General features: G+C 41.1%; 1 protein-coding gene across 5 annotated transcripts in view; it reads right to left on the bottom strand.

Moving 5' to 3' along the window:
• The window catches only part of igsf9bb (immunoglobulin superfamily, member 9Bb), a 136,206-nt gene that overhangs the window by 91,727 nt on the left and 19,205 nt on the right, over positions 1 to 25,274 (bottom strand). For all 5 annotated transcript variants that reach the window (XM_031310960.2, XM_036008880.1, XM_031310959.2 and 2 more), the window contains exon 2: positions 11,155 to 11,346. In XM_031310960.2, coding sequence (XP_031166820.1) covers positions 11,155 to 11,346 — 192 coding nt within the window. The remainder of the gene's footprint in view (positions 1 to 11,154; positions 11,347 to 25,274) is intronic.

Consider the following 25,274-nt stretch of genomic DNA (forward strand, 5'->3'; position numbering starts at 1 on the left):
CAGCTATAGTCTTAAGTATTTTTGAAGTATATGAATGCAGGTTTTACTCTTGTTTTCACATCAGTAAGTTAGCATTTGTCTGACAGCCTATGGGAAAAAAGATATCACCGGGAACAGGATATGTCAGGCTTTGATACACACTCAATACATGTTATCAGGGATGCGTTCAAATAGCCAGTTCCAATTTGGATCTGGTTCAAAGTTTGTAAAATACCCAGATTTCTCTGTTTCATTCACCATCACTCTTAGATAGTCTCTTTAGCATCTTACTAGGGTTGGGTATCATTTGGGTTTTTTAAAACAATACTTTTAAAACGGTGCCAGTGCCTAAATGGTACCTTAACCAATACTTAAAAAAGGGTATTTTACATTAACTTTGAATGCACGACAAGGCTTACTAGTGTCAAGTGAAGGCACCACGTCTGTGTTGTTTTTCTGACAACGGCAGCTGCACACTGCTTAACGTCCCGCTGTTGGAATCCTCTACAGTGAAATACAGCTACATGCTGCTAGCTATCGGTAGGCTAACGTTACCTGCTGTCAAGTGAAGTGCTAACTAGAGTCACGTGCAGCGATGCTCCTGTTGCCTCTAACATCAGAGAGCAGCGCAGAAGGCATTTCAGTGAGGCACCGAAATCTGCGTTGCAATTCAGTCCGGTAGATACCGGTCGTTTAGGCACCGGTGCCGTATTAGCACCGGGTTTCGGTACCCAACCCTACCTCTTACTGACACTACAGGCATCTGCAAAGAAATACAGATGTCGTATTCATATAATACTCTACTATCATTCCATTCTGAAGACAATGGTATTAATAATGCATGCATGTTGCTCCCCTCCTGTTCCTCGCTCATTTTCAGGTTGTGGTCGACTAGCGGGGCCTGCTTTGGTTGATTGATTAATTGATCAACATTGATTGTGATTGGTGGTTGGCTGTGCATGCAGAGCCTACATGTTACGCACTAGCAACAAACTCCATGTATCCAAGAACCCTTGAATCAGAGTAAACTATGTTATATCAGACACAGACTTCTCTTGTAGATTAGTGCCATGTTTCCAGCTTCAAACCGTAGTTGGGACAGACCCCTGGTTTATTTAGGCTAACTCAATTAGCTTTAGCTGGTAACTAGCTTTCAGTCTGGGAATGGTCGGGAGACATCGTGATAACGATGCATTAAACAGGAGCTATATTTCTTCTTTGCAGCAAACAAAACACTGACTACTGTAGCTTCACTACCCGTGGAAAAGCACACACACACACACACACACACACACACACACACACACACACACACACACACACACACACACACACACACACACACACACACAGGACAGCCTCATTTCCCACAGCAAACCCAACATTAGACATGTATAATGAGAACAGTGCAAGTTTTCCTTTTGTATCAAGCAGCAAAAAAGTTGTAGTGTAGCATTTACATTACACGACCTGCGATGTGACTATTGCACATGCGCACATCGCAATGTCGATGAAACAATATATCATGCAGCCCTAATACTGACTGACTGACTGAACATGGGGGACAGCCTTAACCTAAACATTCCATGTATACTTTGCAAAGTCAACCAAACAACTGCCAAATGTAATACTTGAGAGAGGATATTCACGGCTTATGGCAGAATACCAAGTCCCGTACATCATGTTAAAGCAAGAACTTTGCAGTGAGATGTCTTTATCCCCCACCAAACAAACTACCTAAAAAGATTCAATAAGAGATTTGAAAGGATTTACATTCGATGAGCGGATTTGGATCTGGATTCAGATTTAATAAAATGCCATTAAGCCCCATCTCTTCTTGTTAGTATGAACAATTCATTGTTGGTTTTGGTGGTGGTCTCATCCTTTAGCTTTGTGATGTTTCCTGTACCATATAATGCCACAAAGACTTTCTGTGTTCAGAAACATGTCTAAGGGTTGCCAGGGTGTCATTTGTCAAAGGAAGCAGAGGATGGAGGTGGACATAACCTTCTCCAATATGGTTTACCAACAAAATGGTGCATTCCAATTAAAACTTTATTCACAGGAAACTTATAAACAGGAGACAGCACAAATGTCTTGGCCATTAGAGGCCACTAAACTGCAGTAATTGCAGGAGACAGAAAAGTGTGTGTCAGTTGTAGCTAGTCAGAACAGTGGCCATCTAACTTGCTTTATTCGATCTGCTAGTTAAAGACTCCTCAACATTAACTACTGATGAGAAGACCTCTTTTAGGCCTCATTCACACTACCTGCGTCGGCCATCCGATAGTCTGGCGAAAAACGCAGGTCTTTGCATTCAATTTGAATGGGGGTAGTGTGTTTAGGCTGCGGCAGACTTTGCCGCAAGGGGGGACACGCAAAAAAATGCAGTGGGCCTGCGCCGAAAAGTTGAGATTGACTCAACTTTAGGAGAATCACAACCCATGTCACGCTGCGGTGGCCAGTCATGCAGGAGATCAGACTCGTCAGTGTGTTTTGAGCTAAGATTTGAGGCGTTGTGAGAGTCCCATACAGAAAACAGGAAACAGGAAACATCGCTGCCACAAGAAAGTTTTAAAACACTATGAGGGTAAAAACGAAACACAAGCCGGGAGTTTGTGTTACAGCTGAATGTTTCCTGCAACAACAAAGCACTCGCTATGTCTCGCTCCTCTCTTTTCTTTCTCTCTCCCGTGAAATGAAGCTGCCTTCAAGTGTGGTTGGAAACTTTGAGATCTATAGCGATCTGACGGAAAACAGTTATTGTGAAATATAAAGTCTACTTGTGCTACATTGGGGCGTCAAAGAACACAACAGGACGTCACACAATTGGGCCGTTTGTGATGCCCCCCCACCACCGGACTACCCTGCAGCAAATTGCTGGATCGCTGTTTCCCTGTCTGAACGCAGCCTGGCGTTGGAACATTAGCAGAAATAAAACACGATTACCAGAAACGCGCAGAAATTTCATTTCAAACTCAATATCTTCTTTTGATTCTGAATATTAGGAACAGTTTCAATACTCATTCCTCCAATACTCTTCTCTCCAACAGCGAGTCGACACACAACGCTGCAGCGCCCACATAGCTGCTCTCTTCTCGTCACTCGCCTCATTCTCTCCGGTTGAATATAATAACTTCCGGGTTTTTGTTATGGCGTTAGCTCACTAAAGAAATTATTAAATAAGCTTTTACTGGTTTTGCTAAATACTTTGCATTTGAGGCAAATGAACAAAGAAAGCCAAAGGCTATATATTATCCCTGTGGTATTCCAAATGGTAAAGAATATCAATATTTTTCAAATACTGTATAGAAGTTAGAAATTCCAGTATCCTGATAATACTACTTTATAGTAAAATACAGGTTTTACTTCTCAGAAAGTGGCATCTACATTATGGCAGCAGAAATACTCACTGTAAAACATTTAGTCCATTAAGAAGGGACTAACTCTGTCATACAGATGGCTTTAGTCCGGCTGAACTGAGTATAGTCCTTGTGCCAGCCTTATAGATGATAGAGAGGCAGTGGTGGTCTAAAGGTTAGAGACGTGAGTTTGTGACTGGGAGGTTGCCGGTTCAATCCCCAGACCAGCAGGATAAAATCTGTACTGGACAGTTTCCAGGTATGAATGTGTGCAACTGTGTGAATGTGATCAGGGTGTTCCTGCAAAAGAGAGAGGCTTCCTCTCAGTGAACCTTCCCTTAATAAATAAAGGTTAAATAAAAATAAAGTAAGATGTGAAGCATGGGTTATGTCGTCACCATGCAGCCCAGCCCGTGCACGTTCTTTTCAAACTGTGGCAATAAGGAGGAAGCCTAAATGGAGCCTAACACGCAGCTATGGTACTTTTATTCCCTCCTTATTTAAGGAAAGCTAAACCATGCAGAAAACTGACATTGACTATCTATTGATAGAATAGGCCAATTAAGTGTATACTTTCTCTTTTATACCCTGTGGAGCACTGACAGTGTGTCAGCACGTTGTTTTTAAGCCCTGCAGTGCTATTTCCCTGTTAAATCTTTTAATTACACAATTCATTGACAGAGTTATTTCTCAGGCATACAGTATTACTCTGGGGAGGAGCCCCGATTTTTCAGGGGACAACAATCCTACAGTCAGCCAGGAAAAAGGTGAATGTATTATGATTAACGATTATTCTTATGCATATATACAAGTGTACGGCCACACTAGTGGCTCTGTAGGCTGTACCTGGGGACAGCTTTGAGCTAAAAGCTTAAGTCAGCATGCTAACTAGGGGTGGGAATCACAGGGTACCTCATGATACAATAAGATACACGATATATGGCTCAGGATACAGATAACATCACATTACAGCAATTATGCGATAATCAATATATTGCTAGACAATCCTATAATGATACATCACGACATCGGTCTAACTATGAATACAAAATGCCTGTGAAAAGGTTAAGTGCAGGTGATCTCTCTTGATTCACTGCAAGTCCAAACTGTTAGAAAACAGCACAATTCTGCAACACACGTTTTTCAGTCTGTAAATTAATATTAAACAACTATAGAGCAACTCTGGGTCCAGACTTTGGACTTAAACCTGGCTGGGGCATCTGTTATTTTCCTCAAATTGCTGTCCGTCTGTTTCAACAGCCAATAGAGAAGTCATCTGGTCAAGTCAACTATAAACTATAGAAATAAAATAATCCATAATCCATTTTATTTCTATGTTACAAACTGTCAGCTGGTCAAGGTTTTGAGAAATAATACATTGTTTTCGCAGATTCATTACTAGAAATGTAGCTGTAGCAAGTATCTAACTATCACTAACGTTATCCACATTAATATTTAGACGCAACAAATGATATATCCAGCTAAATAAAAGGGCTAAAAGTCGGAAGTTAAAACGGAAGTACAAAGAGTCGTTGCTATGGAGATGATACACTCGATGCACTGGTTGAAACTGGCAACTTTCAGGTCTTTGCAGACTGGCGCGTTGCAAGTAGTTGCACTGTTTCAACTGAACTCGTCGTGAATCTTTGGTCTTAACCGTGCTTTACGCCTCTGCAAAGATTGGACAGTGAGATTAGCGGTCGAATCAGGCTCCTTCGATCCAATCGTTGAATATTCGACTATTTGGTGTCACCCCTAGACCTCACAACTAGTTTGGAAGCCAATCAGTGGGATGTGGAAACTTGAAGCCTCCAGTGCACACACACTAAGAGTGGACTTTTGAACTCGTAACTTTTGAAATTAACAATTTCTGCTTTTTCATTGATTCTGGATTTTTCAATGACGGAGAAGAAAAAAATGTAAGTTTAAGAATTTTTAACGAGCTAAATAAAAAATTATTGGGGGGGACAAAATGATTCCAAAAAGAGTATTTTTGTTATAAAAGAGTAAAATAAAAGCTGCAACTTTTCTGCACACACAACCTCATATTAATGGAAAGACATTATTATATCTCAGCTTTGAAACCCAGAAGATATATTGGCTAGTATAAAAAAATTCAATTAAAAGAGATTGTTTGCAACAGTGGAGGATGTAGAATTACTAAGGTGCTCAAAATTCTCATTTAAATCCCTGTTCAATTCACAGTGGGAATATACAGCCTGAACTGTGTCCATAGTATAATGTAATAAGTGAAAATAACAGTATCCCTCAGGCAGCAGGAGCAGCAGTCTGGAGTCAGGACTTTGGTTCATTGAAGTAATTATAACACAACTCCAGCTGTTCCTCCAATCTTGTTCTATTCAGTCAGTCTACCCCACTTTTTGTCTCTTTTATCAGCTTCCTGCAGTCAACACATGGCAGTCTGTCACCGAGCTTTACTCCCCGTGATTGGCGTTAACTGTGATAACATAAAAGGACTCCCCTTGGGTCCACATTTTCAACTTCATTATAAACTGCCCTTCATAAGTATGAACCCCACCGAACGATTTGATTCTATTTGTTTCATAAGATCAGTTCTAGAAGATGAGAGCTAGATTTGAATCGGAGCCCAAAATATTCTGCATAACTTTGGAAGAAGGGCAAAGCAGATTTGTCAGCTTCAGGGAATGTCTGCTTAGGCAAGTCATTTTAAAATGTCACCATTCTTCTGGACTAGCTTGGAGATCGTCCATGATGATAGGAGACATTCAACAATGTAATCTGGGACCACTGCTATTTCTTTATTTTTTCTCTGTCCCTCCATTTCCCGTTTAATCTTCAATTTATATTGCTTTCTTCCTGCCTGGCTATCACTTTTTGTCCATCTCTTCCTCTCTACACTCTCTCATGGAAATGTTTAATACTTGGTCTGTACTCTCACGGATGTTTTCTCCCTCTTCCTCTCTATAAAAAATAAGACAATGGCTTGTTTGAGACCAAGGGCAGACGGATGTCTAGGAAACAATGCCCCTGTGGTTGGCTCGACTCATTAACCCTCGACATCTTCCCAATCTAAAGAGGGCACAATATGAGCCTCTATGTATCTCAGCAGCTTTGACTGTGACCTGTGACTTCCTTCCATGATACAATATCATGGTTGCACTGAAGCACAGTGGGATGTTGGTATTCGCCTGCATCCGGCTATGGAACTTCAGATATTTCACTGGTGCACTTTGAAACAACAAAATGCTAAAGGCTAAAGCCAATGATGTATCGCATCAGACTGAAAACACAGCAAGAGGAATTTTACAGTACAAGGACCAAGCAGAGGTTGTCTCTCTCAAAACCAGTGTAGATCACCATTTTAAATCTAATACCAACCAGCAATGCATGACTGACAAAAAAACATTTTTACTATAACTAAGAGGAAGAGTAACTGAGGACGAGCCCCTCAGATGGCAAAATACACAAATTTGTTCAGCTAACAAATCTCTTTTCAAACGTTTAAGTTATTTCCCCTCTTTTTATAAGAAAGAGCAATGTAGGTAACATTAGTAGGCTTTTTTTATCCTGCATCGCCACCATGTTTAGCCTGTGATGGCTGTCACTTTCACCAGTTTAAATGACAATTGTTGCAGTGGTATTAATTAACCTTCATTACATGGCTAAAAGGAAACTTTGGGCTGTTGTCTGGGTAATGTGTGGTAAAGAAGGTGTCTGTGCTCAACTAAAGATTGTTTGTAAGGCAAAAGAAACATCACTTTATAATGCTGCATTTCCACTGCATGGTATGGCACGACTCCACTTAACTGGACTTCCCTTTTTGTTGCTTTTTGCCATTAGCAAAGGCTGTGGATAGTCCCTTTTTTTTTGCTACCGCCTTGTTCAAGGTTCCAAGCTAGCATAGCCGATACTACAAGGTGGAGTACAAACACTGCAGACCACTGATTGATCAGAGAGATTCGTCACTAACGCGAAACGGGACATCCTGCACAAACCCAACATATTTAAATATCCAAGCTACCGGCAATAGGAACCACAATTTTTTTATTCAGACCCAGATTTTTACAAGACTAGGTTGAAACCTAGTACATGGCTGGACAGTGTTTGGTCAATGTGCTTAATTGTGGCCACATTGTTACGGGGATAGTCAGCAGTGGTTTTTTATAACATGACTACCATAAGGGATTATATAAAGCGAGCTGGTCATTATTGCGAATTAGAGCCCTAACAGGGTCATGCAGGACCAGCCGGTATTTGACGGCGTGGGATTGAAAATGAGTTGGACCAGCCCTTCGTGTTCAATCTCGCTGGCTGGATAAACGCCGGTGACTCACCGCCGCTATGCACGCTATGCATGCTATGCATGCTATGCATGCTATGCACACTGCCCAGCCTGTTCTTCTGCGGGAGATCAGTGCTCAAACAATGTTTACCTGATAACTAGTCTATATCGACGACGTTTCATTTTTTTTATTTGCTTTACCTACAAGTGCTTCTGTTAGGGCCTTACGTCTTAATAAGACTAAGTTGGTTAAGTAAGTAGCAGCAGTTATTTTAATGATTCAGATACATTTTTTGGTTGTACTGTAGCTACAGGTTGTGAACATTAAGAGGGTAATAGTACCACTAAAACCTGTTTCTGGCTTCTCAGCTAACAAAACATAATAACAGATTATACCTGAGTTTATTTGAGTTTCAGTTATGTATGACTTAAGTTACTTGCAGATGTTGAAAGCTGAACCTATTTACATTCTTACCAGGGATCTGACAGGATTTGGATTCAATAAGAAAATGTAATATTGGATTGAATAAAATCTAATGGACCTCAACCCTATACAGTATGAGTCTAACTCATAGGTGGACTGGCATACAAACACCAACTAAATCATGATATGATCATGTCCTCAGTTTGGTGGCTCAGTCCTGTTTCTAGGTCTACAATACAGACTTTGTTTGGTTCATGACAGAAAACTGTCCCACATAATGGTGTGATTGTTGCTGTCCTCGGGGACTGTGAATTACATTCATAACCTACTGCTCTTTTTGCTGTGGTCAGGATTCCGTAACTCAACCCATCGGTTCTGAGACTCAGCAGGTATTTGTGCTCAGCGATCTAATCAATGGAGACTGAGGAGATGGAGAGAAGTGTGTGAGAATGCAGAAAGATTATACAAAGCTTCTGTATTTTTGCCACAATCTTCTAATATGTCAGACTGTTTTTCTTCCTGCTGCAGCAGGCAGGTGGGATGTAAAGGACACTTTAAAAATAAACATGTTCCTGTATCCGATGCAGACGGTGGCCAACCAATCAGCTGCCTTTCAAACAGATGTGGAGATTAGTAGCTGCCATGTTAATGGTATAATGTTTCTAATTAGAGTAAACCTGTCATACATCGTCACAACTAAATATTTTATTTTACCAGTGCCTGACCTCAGTTTGACCAAAAGAGGTACCCTAATTCAGAAGCTGCATGACATGATCATCGCATGTGTGGATATATTTATATTTATACGCATATCTTAGTAATATATCACTATAAATGTATTTTTGCAGTACATTTTGGAGCAGATCTGAAATTGCTATTATGGTATAATGCTCAGAAGGCTTGAAGAAAAGGGACATCCTGCACACTGCTCTTGCAGCAGCATCACCATTTATTAAAGAAGAGAAAAAAGTATAGAGTCATAAAGAGTCACTCTTGACCAAAGTCCAGAGGGGCCGAAACGTTTTCTTAAATAAATGATGATGCTGCAGCAAGAGCAGTGTGGGGATTTCCCTTTTCTTTTTTAGGATTTCTTATTTTTACCGCACATGCACAGAAGAGTTGTTTGGATGTGTGAATAAAAGAAAAAATAACGCTCAGAAGGGAAATGAAGTAACTCTTTAGATGATCCAAAATGTTTGTGGATGCTACTTGCACTGGCTCATACTCACACAAGGGATACTTGCATTTCATTTGTTATGACATTAATGAATGCATGATAAAAGCTCTTTGACTCACACACATACCAGAAGGGGGGATTATTTCTGAAATGTAATGATCAGAGGGAAGGAAAGCAAAAGCAGGCAAGGGGAAAATCCATCTCACCTCCCCAGCAAAGTTCACCTTGAGCGCAACACATAAATAATCTGAGGTGGAAGGAGCTGCTGCCTCCAAACGAAAAATGTCATCTCATTAAAGCTGTCTACATTAGTTAGTAAAAAACATGTATTACAGTCTATCCTGGTAAGCACATCACTGATCAAAGACAGAACTGTTGTGGTTTAACGTCTTTGTTTAAACCCTGTTTACCAAAACAGAGAGTGGAAGAAAAACCAACAGCAAAATGTGATTCTACGAATCAAGATGTATGCACAGCAGCTGACTCAGTCTAAGAAACTATGATTCACTAAACATGTATCTACACCATGCCTCTTCAATCACACCAACATTTAACATAACTGTTGAATATTTTGTCTGTGACTGTAATTATGTTTGTCTACGTATGTGCATTGTTTACTCTATATGTCACCTTTTTGTTACACAGAATCTTCACAAATAAAAAATAATAATAAAAAGCTGACTCAGTCTGAGGATAATATCCCTGGTTTCACTGAGACAAAAAGGGGGGTGGGGAGTATGCACATTTATCATTCTGCACAGTGAAACTCAAACAGCACGGTGAAGGAACTGTAGGGAAAACATGTTCCCAGTGGAGGGGGGCTTTAAAGAGCAACCCGATACCAGCTGAAACGTGTTCTTGCTGACCTCCAGTGGTTTAACCTCTCACCTTGCTGCAGTGATGTAGACGTGTACTCAAGGGTGGTGCTGCACAATTAAACTCAATTTCATCCAAATCGCAATATGGACTAGTGCATTATCCAAAACACATTGTGAATTAAGTATCGTGGCGATCCAGAGACGTCCCAGCCTACATATCGTATCCAACAGACAAAATCCTCGCAAAAATCAATCATTTCTTTTTTTTTAACTTTTGTCTTTTTCAATGAAAATGAGAATAATGATACAAAAATGGCCATTCCCTACAATATCGTGAATCATATCGCAATCGCAATATTAGTAAAAATAATCACACAGATATTTTCCTTTCTATTTTCTTCATATCGGGCAGCCCTACCCAATGGTGTGTAAGTACACTGTGACATCACTGTTGTGTGTAGTTACAGGTGCAATAGAGCACACTTCTGCCCACATCCGACCACAGCCAACACATTCCACAGGCAGGACATTTGACCAGGGAACGGTTGCCTTTCAGCCAAGTATCAAGTCACTGCTTGCTAGGGTTGGGAACTGAAATTTGGTTCCAAATTAGAAGTGATTCCAAAAATGTCAAGAACCAAGTACCCGAAAAAAATAAAATAAAAATTTGGTTCTGCTTATCTGTTCTTCTACAATTACACATGGTGCTCTTTCTGGACTAGACGACGCTGCGTGAAGCGATGCATTTGGTTTTGTTTAGGCAGTATGGGCGAGATAAATTAGAGTTGCGAGCACACGAGTCAGCCGTGCACCATGGACCGCAGCAACCAAATACTAACAGCAACCAAATACTAACAGCAACCAATTCAAACTGCATGAAATGAATTTACCGATTTCATAAACTGTATGTGTATATAAGTGAATTTTAAATATTAATTGTGTAATAGTTTTAAAAATATGTTTTGTTCTGTGAATTTAGCACTGATCTGTTTTTCCCCCCACCCCTCAAACAATCAGAATCAAGAATCATTAAGAACCGAAAAAGATGACCGGAATGGGAATCAGAATCATTAAAACGATACCCAACCCAACTTCTTGCAGTCTGAAAGGGACTGCTTTCACCATCTTACCAGCATATTCCGGGTCCACATGAGGAGGGTAGAAGCGGAAGTTGATGAAGAAGGGGATGGGCATTCCATACTTGAACCACTCCACCACATAGGGCTGGCCGTTCAGGGGGTGGGACACGTCGCATCCCAGGATGACGTTCTCTCCTGCGCGTGATGTCACAAACTGGGGCTCGTCTCGCACTCCGTGGGCACCTGGGTAACAGCATTCACAGGTCAGCCAGCTCCACAATCACAGCTGATCTGCAGCTGTGGCTAAAAGCCCATTTTAAGCCTACACATTTGAGCTACAGATTACCATGTAAAGCAAAACAATGCTTAAATATTTCATTTCAATAGTCAATATTTCAAATTTGTTTCGGCATTTCACACAATAACATTTTAATCTTCAGACATTTAGTGCTCACATTAGTGCCTGTGAAAACATCCTGTAACCACAGAGCAGTAGGAAAGAGAAGAAAAGATATATAGACGGACATATGTGATTTTACTAAGTAGTGTCAATAGAGAATAGAAATTACTAATTCCTGACAGTAATTACAGTTATTACAGTACAGACCCATTATTACCCCTAAAAATAACAGTTATTTACTTTTATGTGAATGATTAATCCTATTTCTGGGTGACAACCATAAGACCTACACCAGCGTTCTACTATTGTCCAGTCAACAACAATAGCACAGTCAGCAAATATGTGCTTTGTTTAAAGGGATAGTTTGTAGAAAATATGCTTATTCATTTCCTGGAAGAGAGTTAGATGAGAAGATTGATGTCACTCTCGTGTCTTATCATAAAGACTGGAAACCGAGGGAAACAGCTAGCCGACAATTTGCTGAGCCAAGCTAGCTGTTTCCAATCCTTATGTTAAGCTAAGCTAACAGATGACTGGCAGATATGAGAGTGGTATCTATCTCCTCATCTGTTTGTGATTCCCAAAATGACAAACTATTCCTTCAGGGGCTCTTGACAGTAGTCTAGTTTAACAGAAATGCCACCGTGCACATTAGAGATGGTTCAGATTACAAAGAAATATAGCCAAAGGGTCTTGAGTTTCACCCAGGAAGTGAGTGTTTGTGTGTGATAACACACACATGTACTAAGCTACAAGTCCCATCACTCAGGACAGCACAGACTGCCAGTGGCAAATCCAATACAGAGCCAAGGCCAATGGGTTGGGAAAAGAAAGATTAACAGCACTTGCAGACTCATGACTCGTGATTTATCTGGCCAGAATCTTTTTCATCTAATTCGTCTGACAGAATGTGGGCAGACAAAAACATAAAAGAGGTAATGAGACAGTAATGCACCTGATGTTCAATAATACTTGGACCTTTAACCTTTTACAAAAAGAATTCCCTCTGTTAGCTCAGCGATGGAGAAATCTCAGTGAAAGTGTGTAGCTGCTGGACAGCCACATCGATCCTAGGCTAATTACTATGTAGCTCGGCTTCATGAGCGGAAACCCGGCATGGTAGCATTTTACCAGTCGATATGGTAAATCAGATGTACTCGCTGCTCGTCCCTCTGTGGCCTGTAAGGAAGCCAGGCAGGCAGCTACTTTCTTCTGCGCACAGAAGATGGTCAACTGCCTGCAATCGCCTCTCATTAGTGAAAGCAAACAGTGTAAGGCGTTGTGTACAAGGAGCCAACAGAACTTTATCTATTACATCTGCAAATAACTAAGGCAAGGGCGAACCACTAGTCTTGGTCTGTTATTCTGTAGCACAGCATAGATGAGAGTCAGTAAAAACATTCCCAGAAAGAACTGGAGCTGAGATCAGTTAAAACTCTTCCTACACCCGAATGATGCCTTCACACATAGCCTAGAGTGGCTATGTGTGAAGTAAAGCCCGACCGATACCGGATTCAATACTGCTATTAATATTTGGGCGTTTAAAACTTTTAATACCTAAATGCATCGGCAGACAGTATTTTCTTAAACAGAAACAACACTCTTCATACGGACCTCTATGGCGACTATGGAGATACCACATGGGGGCTGCAAGAACTGTGATTGGTCAACTTGGGTTGCTTGTGTTTTCTGTGCCTAATGACAGTGGAGTTGCTTAAAAGGGACACTTAACCAGACTGAAAATACATGATAAATGCTGGCTGGTCAGTTTTCAGTTAACAATTAAGCTAGACGGAAAGAACATGAGGGATACGTCTGTTCAGCTCATAGTCTGCTTATTGCTCCAACTAGATTGGTCTGTTTTTCACACAGCTTAGTCCAGAAATAGTTTGATAGTAGTTTGGTGTTTATAATAGTGTTCATGTTTAACATAAGAATTCACTAGACCTGTTTCAATTAACCTGTGACTTAAGACAGGAGGTGTAGTTTTGAGCTGGAGTTTTGCGCTAACTGCGTTTGATGTGGTCATGCATCTTACAAATAGGGGAGGGGGTCTGCGGTCTCAGAGAGTTAGGGGATTCATTTTACTTTTTATGTTTTTGTCACACCTTGCTCAGAGCTAACAGTTCAACCTTTGATACAGATTTGTCAGCAAAATCCAGTAGGGTACGTATGCGTTTCAATTTTGAAGATGGCTGAGCTTTCAATCCTTTCAGTTAACATCAGGTGGCTAAACGGGCCGATCAAACGAGCTAAAAACATAGACGTGGCACTTATACAAGAGTCACACTTACGTAAAAGAGATGTAAATCGTCTACAAAATAAATACTTTAAGGTTGCTGCCTCATCTGGTGACGACACCAAAACCAAGGGCTCCATCGTGTTGCTGTCACGGAAATCTGCACTTACCGTAGACAAAAGCAGTAAAGACTTTTCAGGCAGGATATCTTATATATGTACCACGATAAGGAGTAGGAAAATAGCCTTTGTCTCGGTATATGCACCTACTACATATGAGGAAAGTTTCTTCCGACGCCTAACCAATGAATTGCTCTCTCTCAATGAATATTCACTAATTATAGGGGGAGACATGAATGCAGTACTAGATTTAAACCAGGATAGATCAGAGGTCAATCACACGAAAGCCCAAAAACACATATCGGACATGTTTAAAGCAGTTGTGGAATCCCACCATCTTACAGACATATGGAGGATGCACAATCCTACTAGCAAGGATTACACCTTCTTTTCCACACGTCACCTCACCCACTCCTGCATTGATTATATTTTGTGCTCCAGTGAGCTTGAGGCAATGTTCCACACGATAGCAATAGAACCAGCAATTCTGTCTGATCACAATGCGCTGATAACTACATTCCGTTGTGATATGTTAGGAGAAAGATCTAGGAGATGGCAATTTAACAATTCCCTTCTCCAAAACACAGCTTTTTTTTTCTTTTCTTTTTTTTAAGTAAATTTTTTGGGCATTTTCAGCCTTTATTTCGATAGGACAGCAGAAGACATGAAAGGGGAGAGAGAGGGGGGAATGACATGCAGCAAAGGGCCGCAGGTCGGAGTCGAGCCCGCTGCGTCGAGGAGTTAACCTCTATATATGGGCGGCCGCTCTACCAACTGAGCTATCCGGGCGCTCAAATACAGCTTTTGATACAGAGTTTAGAGCCAAGCTGGTGGAGTTTATATGAATCAATACTGACTCAGTTTCGGACCCGGTGTACATTTGGCAAGCCACTTAAGGATTTATTAGAGATTTCACATCTTCCTTTGCGGTCAGTTTGAAGAAAAAGAGAGAGTCTTTAAAGACGTGTTTTTCTAAATCTACACATACTCTTTTAGTCACATATCGAGCAGAGCAAATGAGTTGCTAAGAAGGAGAGCTGAATTCATAATGCACAGAGTGCAAAAATTACTATTTTAATGGTTGCAAACCAAGCAAATTGCTTGCTCTGAAATTAAAACAAAGCAAATCCAGAGCTGCTATCAACAGCATCCGCACAGACAGAGGTATCTCAACGAATCCTAAAGATATCACCGCCACTTTCCAATCCTATCGTTCAAAGTTGTATGAATCCTCCTGCAATCCGGATCCGACACAGTGCCAAAAGTTCCTGAAAGAGCTAAACCTGCCTCTTCTTGACCCAGAGGCGGCAGAACAACTGGGTCAACCTATAACGTTAGAGGAACTTAAATCAGCGTTAAAAACAGCTAAGAAAGGGAAACCACCGGGGTTGCACGGAATTCCATCAGAATTTCTGCTACGATACTTTGACATACTAGAACCTACCATCTTACAAACTTTAACCTCTTTAGAGAGGGGCACCTTTCATCAACAAACCAACACTGCACTAATTTCGGTCATACACAAAAAGGGAAAAGATCCTATGGAGTGCTCAAACTTCAGGCCCATCAGCCTCATTGGGACTGATATTAAGCTCTATTCCAAAGTCTTGGCACTACGCCTAGAACGCTTTATTGAGAAGCTAGTCCACCCCGACCAATCAGGGTTTATACCAAAGCGTCACGCTGCAGACAATATACGCAGATTATTCCATGTAATAGAAGAAGCCAAAAACCTTCCAACAACGGCAGCAGTTTTATCACTGGACGCGGAAAAGGCTTTTGACCACCTAGAGTGGAACTACTTGTGGCAAGTAATGGAGAGGCTTGGTTTGGGAGCCAAATTCATGGACATGGTACGTACTTTATATGCGAATCCCACGGCCATAGTCTCAACCAATGGCCTGCATTCACAGCCATTCCCTGTCGCACGGGGCTCAAGACAGGGATGCCCGCTATCTCCCATGCTATTTGCAATCTCTGAACCGTTAGCCCAAGCCATAAGACAAAATAAAATATGTAATGTCCAGATTAAATCCAATAGCAACTCAATATCGTTATTTGCAGATGAAGTTTTGCTGTATGTCTCTGACCTTGAGGACTCTGTCCCAAAAATTCTCAAGATCTTTAACGAATTTGGCTCAATCTCCGGCTATAAAATCAACTGGAATAAATCTAATCTTCTTCTGCTGAACAACGGACAGGTGACATCAGCTATTAGTGATACAATACCAACCCAAAGCAAAATTACATATTTGGGCATCACCATTCACACATCGCTACAGCGAGTTGTCCAGAACAACTATGAAACTATACTAAGTAGTGTTCAAAGAGATCTGGCCAATTGGTCTGCGCTGCCGGCATCACTACGGTCTAGGATTGCTGTCGTTAAAATGAACATAGTTTTGGCACAACATACACTTAATGTCTGGTAACAAACCTTTTGTTTATAACTAGTGGAGTGACAGAGGTATTTATACTCTAGACCAGCTATTCAATGATGAAGGTATGTTAAGTTTTGAAGACCTGAAAGCTAGCTTTGAGGTCCCTAGGACATCCTTCTTCCTTTATCAGCAGGATAAGCAGCTTCCTTAAGATCAGCCCTAAAATGTTATGGAGTACCATAGGGAAACAGTCTTGAGATGCACCCAATCATTAAATAGCTTGTTGATTCTTCAGTGAGAGGATTAGTGTCCAGGATTGAACTGATGCAAGTATCTGTAGGAGAACTCCCAATATTAGAGAAATGGGAGTGGGAGCTGAGCCCGGAGGGGAACGTAAATTAATTGGGAGACAGTTTGGGACAACATTTCCCACTGTTCCAAGAACCCAAATCATCAGCAGATCCACTTCAACATATGCCATAGGACATATTGGACTCCTCAGAAGAGATACGTCTCTAAAGCCATTCCTACTCCCTATTGCACCCTGAACAAACTGGAACTTTCTTGCACATGGTCTGGGAGTGTGAACAGGTACATGAGTTCTGGAATAAAACAACATCAATAATATCTGATGTGATAGGATGTTGAATTCCTACTGACCCGATTGTCTTCTTACTTAATGACGACTCTAAATTACACCTGCTTGGGAGACTGGCTAGCTGGATCAACCGGGACCAAGAAAATGATAGCTCAACGCTGGCCCCCCCCCCCACTCGCTTTGTATAAAACAGTGGTTGCCGTATTTTCTGGACATAATTATTCTTGAGCTCTCTACAGCAAGGATTAACAAAGCCAAATCATCGACTATAGACCTATGGAAAAATGCAGCAGCACAAGTATCAGACCTAATGACCTCAGCATCACAGGAACTAGAGGAGAGTGACTAGGCAAGGTGGGATTCCTGATTCCTGTTGATGTTTTTTGTTTGTTTTTCTTTCCTCGAGACCGTAGAGGGTGGGGGGTGGGAGAGGGTTGTTGTTCTTGTTCAATTGTGTTTGTCTGTTCTATATGTTCAAAAAATATTAAAAAAAACAATAAAAAATTGATCTTAAAAAAAAAAAAAGAGCATTTAACAGAAATGCATGAACCGACGCAGATCTCATTATCAATCAATGAAATCTTTCCAAAATAATATCAAATGTAAAATTCACCAATGTATGTATTAGTCGGCTATAAATAAATAGTATCAATTTGTTTGTTTTTTCTTCAGTTGAGAAAAAAATGGGACGCTGCAATAACACATGGCCCAGAAGGGCTTAGACAAACAGTAGGAGGAAGATAAATACAAGAATCATTGAAAGCTGAATGGGACAGTGAGGCAGTAATAGACCTCAACAGTCCTGCCCACAGCCAACTCCGGAAGTAAAAATCCCATTGATTTTCTCCATAAGGATTTAGAATATCAGTCATAATTTCTAAACCATCTGAGGTAGACTGACCCCGAGCTACGTGGTTGTGAAACGAAGGTTTCTGCTCCTGTAGAAGCTAGAAGTCCATATGAAATCAACCTTATTTTAAGAAAAACATGTTTTATCTGCGATTTAATGGAGAAAAACTACACTACCCACAATCCTAAGCGTAACAGCAACATCTCTGATTGGTCCAACTCACTGTTACCATAGAAACGTTTACCGTACCTGCAAAACCGCGAATGGCTAGAGCGAGCTTCTACCATTAAAGTCTGTGATAGTTTCTGTACACGGTCTTGTACCTTTGCCTTTTTTGCCGTTTTCAAAATGTTTTTTTGCGCCGAATCAAATGTGTTATGCTCACTATTCATCTCGTAGCTGGTTGGCTTGGTTCCAGACTTAAAACTCTATATATAAGCAATTTTCGAAACGTCAATGAAACAACTGAATGGGGAAAAACACTTCCGGAGACAGAGCCAAAAAAAGTGGGCAGTCACTGTTGAGCTCTATGCTCTAGGCTATCTTAGTCTACATGTCTTTCACAGGGGTTGCTGCATGGACTGTATAAGTGAAGCCAAAACATCTGGATCACCCACTGGTGGCTGGCTGCAGTACAGGTTATAACCCCCCCCCCCAATAAATAACTAATAAAAAGTCAATTGTGTCATTGTAGGTAGTTCTGATCACGCTGACGTTTGTTCAAGTATTACATTTTTCTGATCAGTTGGGTTTTTATTAGTGATTTGATGCTATAAAAATGGGGTGAAACGAACATCATGATTGACAGCTGTGATTGAATCACGATTGGTTGGGTGGGTCTATGGGCAGGACTTTGATACCGCGGCTCCACCGCCCGATCACTACTGTGCAGACTCTGGCTCCAACATTACAAGATGGCAACGCCCGTATCCGGGATATTTTGGCTTCACTTTGTACAGTGGGAGCAAGTGGAGTCGCGTCGTCCATCTTTGTATACAGCCTGTGGTCCATCAGCAGAGGTGCTGTATGTAACAGCTAGAAAAAGGTCAGGAAGAATAGCTTGCTGAAAGCACAACTACTTAAAGGATGATATTCTGCTGATCTTCAATCCCAGCACTTGATGTGTCTCCATTTTACAATTACCAGGATGTGCTCGATGTGGAATAGAGCAAACAAATTACATTGCTGTAATAATTTAATATTCAAGGCCAGCCATAAAGTGTTAACCCAAATGACATGTCTTGACTTGACAGTTTGAGCATTCAAATGCATTTTAAGGCTGCAGTATGAAAGTATGAAAGGCCTCCACAGGCACCTTGAACTGAGGTCAATATGAAAAGCAAAGCATTATCTAGGTTTGCGAATTCAAAGTGAAATGTAAACTAACAAATACCACAAGGGCTGTGTTTCCCCAAACGCAGGGCTGAGAGGTACAGCACACATTAACCATTTCAACAGCACTGCAGTCACATTGTGCAATACAATAGAATATGAATATCTCTGAATACATAATTGCCATCAAAGGCCTATCATTTCATACAGCAACCAGTATATAGCCCTCTTATGTATCATACAGTATGTAGAGTATATTACATCACTGAGAGGCTGTGTGTATCAGAGGAAGCCTGTGGATTTCTGATTTGATGTGCATGTGCTCTCATGCTTGCCGGCAGGACCAGATAATAACTGTGCTTTTCCCAGCGGTGAACTCCCCTCACTACCCCCACCCCCTCACTCAGACACACACTACCTCAAGCGGCGCTATGCGTTGATTGGCTGCTGGTGACATCATGGCAGATAGCACAAAAACAGGCCCCTTGGAAGGTATGACTTCACTGTTAAGTGATGAGAGGGAGAGAGCAGAACACAGAGAGCGAAGCCACAGCTAATTTGCCCATCCACACCCATAAGGGTCGAGCTCAGTTACAATCAAAGACCCACGGGAGGGCAACACACACACACACACACACACACACACACACACACACACACACACACACACACAGTAAGTGTGTAAGCAAGGTGGAAGAGGGAAGGGGAGGGTATGTTTGCTGGGTATTTGTGATTGTTGCCAGGAGTACCGTAACACTTGTGTAATCAGGGTGCTTTGAAGCCACCATCAGATTAAAAATATATTGTGCTGCAATATTAGTTCAGGGGAGATGCCATGAATGAGCAAATTGATATATAAATTGTTATATATATATATATATATATGATGGAAACATGTAGTTTGCCAAAGTATTCACTATTTCCCCCAGTCACTTGAGCCATTTTCATCTTAAAGGAACACGCCACTGTTTTTTTAAATAGGGTTATTCACCATCTCCCCTAGATGTAGATAGGTGGGCAAACGCATTTTTGTCTCAGTGTATGTATTGTCTTAGTCCGGCAGTGCTGCCGCTAGTTTAGCTTAGCGTAGTGAATGGAATCCTTTGTTGCCGGTTAGCATGTCGTGAGTAAAAGTGAGCCAACAAAAAAAAACTAAAAACAACCTAATTACTTCTTGTGGCCTGCATATTCACAACGAGTACAAATAGCAATGCAGATTAATACTAGACGATTTCCTAGGCAGATATTGACTTGGGACTATATTGGGGCGAAGCACAGCCGAAGCACTGCTACTTGGGCGCCGAGATATCACCCAGCAACTCTGTGTGAGTACAGGTATAATAAGGGTTGATCTATCCCGTAAAATAACCATGCGTCATGTTTAAATAATCACTTACTCTGTGGACAGCTGTTTATTGGGTCCATTCAGCGTTTTTTTTTATCGCACCGAAAAAAAAGTTGAGGACTGCAGGATGGATCAACGGCGAGAAATCCTCGGTAGCTGTGACGCAACTGCGGGCACGCTCATCTTGATCTGACACGTTGAGCCTGGTCATCGATGGCAGTACCTTGTCCCACTCGCCACAGCACAGACACTCTATTTCAGTCGGCATAGGTTGGCATATTCCCCCACACTCACATCACCAGTTCGTGTCTGGCTCTCCTCAGGCTGTTGAGCGACTGCAACCTCCTCCTGTCGTTGTATTTCCAAAGCACGCAGCTCCTCTTCTGAAAACTCTGGTACGTAGAGGTATGCTTCTGGATCTTCACTGTCTGAAAAGTCATCCTCTTCGTCTCTCACAAAATCCACTATGTTCATCGCCATTCACTGTCTACTGTAGGAAAAATAGCCAGCTAATATTCACGCCGGTATGTTGACGGAAGTTGGGGGGTTTCAAGTGCTGCGTGATATCTCTGCGCCCAAGTAGCAATGCTTCAGCTGTGCTTCGCCCCAATATAGTCCCAAGTCAATATCTGCCTAGGAAATCGTCTAGTCTTAATCTGCATTGCTATTTGTACTCGTGAATACGCAGGCCACAAGAAGTAATTAGGTTTTTGTTTTTTTTGTTGGCTCACTTTTACTCACAACATGCTAACCGGCAACAAAGGATTCCATTCACTATGCTAAGCTAAAGTAGCGGCAGTACTGCCGGACTAAGACAATGCATACACTGAGACAAAAATGCGTTTGCCCACCTATCTACATCTAGGGGAGATGGTGAATAACCCTATTTCAAAAAACAGTGGCGTGTTCCTTTAAAGACATTACCTTTTAGGTAAATAAATTTTCTTCCCATTGTTTTCTCATGTTATAATCTCCCTCATAATGCTCCAGTACACTGCAATTCGAAAATACTGTGTGATTTATGAGTGATATTTGATTTCAGGTCGTGGGGTCTCAAAGACAAACTGTTCTTTCTCTGTTATATGACAGTAGGAGGATATCAGTATAACACTATGTGACAGCACAGACAGGCATATTTCCACAGTGAAGCCTCACAGAAAACTGCATTTCTACATTTATTCAAGGTGACAAACGAGACCGTGCATAAATTCAGTGAGATGCAATGAATAAACAATACAATTATAACTCATTACCAAACACACAAAACACTCTAGCATACAGTACTATTTCAGCTGAGACTCTCTGTTGGCACTTAAAACCCTAAATATACTCAAGCATCCCCCATCCCTGTCTCAGCTGCTCCCCTGGTTCCATTGGGGCTCTGTCTAGCAGGGACAACTGGCACACTCTGCTAAGTGCCAACAAAAATGAAAAATAAATGAGATTTTTACACAATATAACATGAATTATTGATGACTATAGCAAGGTCAGTACATTATCATACAGCCTATTATTCTTGCACCTGCACTTGGTCTTCCTGTATCTTATTCCAAAGTTGAAATCAGAGGTGGCTACAGCCATGAGAAACGAATGGAGGAATTTTTAATGTTGCCAGCCAGCCCACCAAGCCAAAGGGATGAACAATGAATAGGGGGCATATAATGACACTTCTTCTATAAACACCATCCACACTGCACATGTGCTTCATCTGTCACTGCTCAACACAACACAGGAGAGGTCAGCCTGTTTGCAGCAGGCTCACCTCAATCAGTTTTCAAAAACTAGTACAAGTTTGTGTATGAAAGCTCAGTAATTCACACAGTGTGTGTACTGTAGTAGAACATTCCCTCTTTCTTACTGTCACTAGGCCTTTAAACTCCTTTAAACATCTGCTACCAAAATATGGAGGCTTGAATCGTGTTATGCAACGACTACGAAGGCATTCACAGCATGAGTTGCAAATGTCAAATAGCAAACAATGAAAACTAAGATTTATTTGCTTTGTTTGAAACGCTGAGGTTAGCATGTGTGTCACCAGAGGACCAAACCATTCACTCATTCTTGTTTCACCAGATTTGACTCTCATCTTAGTACATTACATATTACTACGCAGCAGCAGATTGAAAGTAAAGCCCACCCTGTTACTACGTATATATTAAAACAGTTTCCTTCACTTAAATAAAGTGGTAATTAAACAGACTGCTAATAAGATGACTGAGCACAACAAACAAAAATCTGTGCATTTATAAGTCCAAAGAGGGACTTTTAAAAACAGCATCAAAATAGTCTCCTAACCTAAAAGCATTAGAAGAGGCCATTAAGAGCTTGTAATCCCCTGTGTGGGATCAAAGAGAAGTACAGTTTTAGATCAATAAAGCAAAATGTGCAAAACCATGTGAACTAAAGTGTATTGCATTGTGCATTCTTGCAGGAAGAAATCATCTATTTGGGAAGAGCAGTGACTGAAAACTGGTGTGTGTGAAGCTCAATTTCAATGGAAAGAAAACCAGAAATCAGCATCCAGAAAGTCAAATCACTTATGCCTAAAAGCTTAGGGAAATTGTCAACTTGTGCTATAACCCTTTGATATTCGGGTGGCTTAAAACACTAATGCTACACCAAAGGGTGGGAGACTTGACCTAATTCTGAAGCAAGCACCCTCATCATTTTGAACTCACAGCATATCTTTCCAGGGTGCAGAGGCATCTGATCCCTCCTGCATCACATGTGGAGTAAAGTAAAGCAAAGCTAGAAGTTATGTTGGTGGTAGCCTTGCTATTGTTACACTGCAAACATTTGTGAATAGTTTGGACAGCAAGACGACAGGGTTGACTTTTAAAGGGATTTAATCCTGGATGCAGTTTCCATTTGTTAGTGCATGCATGCAAACAGCTGAAGCCACCGGTCAAGGTGGACAGAGTCCAGACAAACACCAGACAAACTTCAGCTCAGCCAGTTCTATCATGGCGTTGCTGTCAACATGTGTTGATGTTCACTAAGTATTTTGTCCATTAATCCTGTCCTTCACCATGACCCACTTCCTGGTGCTGATGCTTATCATCTGTGTCCTGACAAATTCCTGAATGAAATTCAGATTTCAGTGTTCTCTGACCATAGACTGTAAAAAATAATGGACAAAATAATAATGGAAGAAGCTTCCACGTCTGAAAAGTGAAGCCAATGTGGAAATGCCTTAAAGCTGCATTCTATCTAATTTCCAGAAGGGGGCGACTCCACTGGCTCCAAAAAAAGAAGTCTGTTTCTGTAGAAGTCTATGAGAAAATGAGCCTACTTCTCTATTTAGTTTATGGTTTCTTGTTCATTACAGCATGATTTCTTTTTGACAAAATTATGGTCCCATTTATTTTAAAATAGACGATAAAGCAGGGCTTTAATAACCGTCAATCAGGACAGAGGCCTAGCGAGGCACTGTGGACATTAAAATAGACCTGAACTTGTTTTTGGGTGTTGCCAATGTTTTTATCTTAAACTGACCTTCTCACTGTGTGTTTTCCCTTCAAAGTTAATTGGAACATTTTGGTGGTCTTAAAATGTCAGCTTTCTGCCAACCAAACTAGCAAGCTACTGCTAGCTTTAGCTGGTAACTTTAGGGATAGGCGGCCGATTGTCTGTGCTGACATACATGCAGATGAATGGCGCCAGTACCCGAAGGTCCGTGTTTATCTGCCGGTAAATCTCCGCTGGATGACTCGCTTCAGAAAGGTTAAATATCAGCAACTTTCCCTCTTTAGCGTTTAACTTAGCACAGCGCCATTGCAATAATAAACTCCCCAGCTCCATCCTTTTGTCAAAAATGTTCACATCCGGTTGCAAAAAAACGCCAAAATCGCCAAACTCGAGGCATTAAAATGACAGTTCACAAACCAATGGGTGAGGTCACAGATGCTACGGCCACTACATTTACAGCCATGTCTCTGACACAGGGCAGAACGCTCCAAAGATCCCGTAAATAGCCAAAGAAATAACTGCTGATGAGAAACAACCTTATCATCCCTCAGCAGCTATGCCAACAATTCTACCTTAACACATACCTGTGCAAGCAGTTCTGTGTTTCAAATATTGCTGCTGACAAATGTTTTAATGGTGTCTCATTGGCCCTTGGCCTTCTAGGTTTACCCTGCAGCTCCCTATGCATGCTTCCTTTCCCAACCTGAGATGTCCTACGATTGAAATTCATTACGTGTGGCATTTATTGTGGCGGCAGGAAAGCCAAACGGAGCAGATGGTTCAGACAAGAATAGGTGAAAACAGGCAAAGTCAAACTGAAAGGGCCACATCTCAAGCCAAGAAGCAAAGTTTAGATCGGCATTGGAACTTTAAAAATCCTTCCTGAAGGCACATATTAATTCATGGTGTTAGCTGTATGAATGGGGAACATAATAGACTGTCAGCCAGTTTCAATTAGACATTGGGTATTTATTTTTTTTTGACTACTGACACACATTCTACAGTATGTGAGGGTAAAGTACAGGCCAGCAGGGTATTATGACATGTAATTAAAAGCAGTGTTTCATTTAAACATTGCTCCATACGTGCATCATTTACATTGAATTATATGATTATGTTTTACGCATATTATTGTAATTTTACTATTTGTTTGACACCAATTATCAACATCTAGAGGGTATGACAGTTTCCACACCGGTTTTATTTTTGAAAAATCCAAATTTTAGAAAGTAAAACACTTGTATTTATCTCTATTTTAAGCAAAGACATAGGCATCACTTTTGCAGTAACACAGTCCAAGAAAACTGCAAGTAGGCATGTTTTTAAATTTGCTTCAACTTTTGAACCTGTTGCAGGCTTCTATTTAAGAGTCTTAGATTTTGCGATGTGTGTGTAAAGAAGTGTTTTTGAGCCTCTTACCTCCTGTTGACTGGCTGGAA

The sequence above is a fragment of the Sander lucioperca genome, chromosome 13 (genome assembly GCF_008315115.2).
Source record: "Sander lucioperca isolate FBNREF2018 chromosome 13, SLUC_FBN_1.2, whole genome shotgun sequence".
Taxonomy (NCBI): domain Eukaryota; kingdom Metazoa; phylum Chordata; class Actinopteri; order Perciformes; family Percidae; genus Sander; species Sander lucioperca.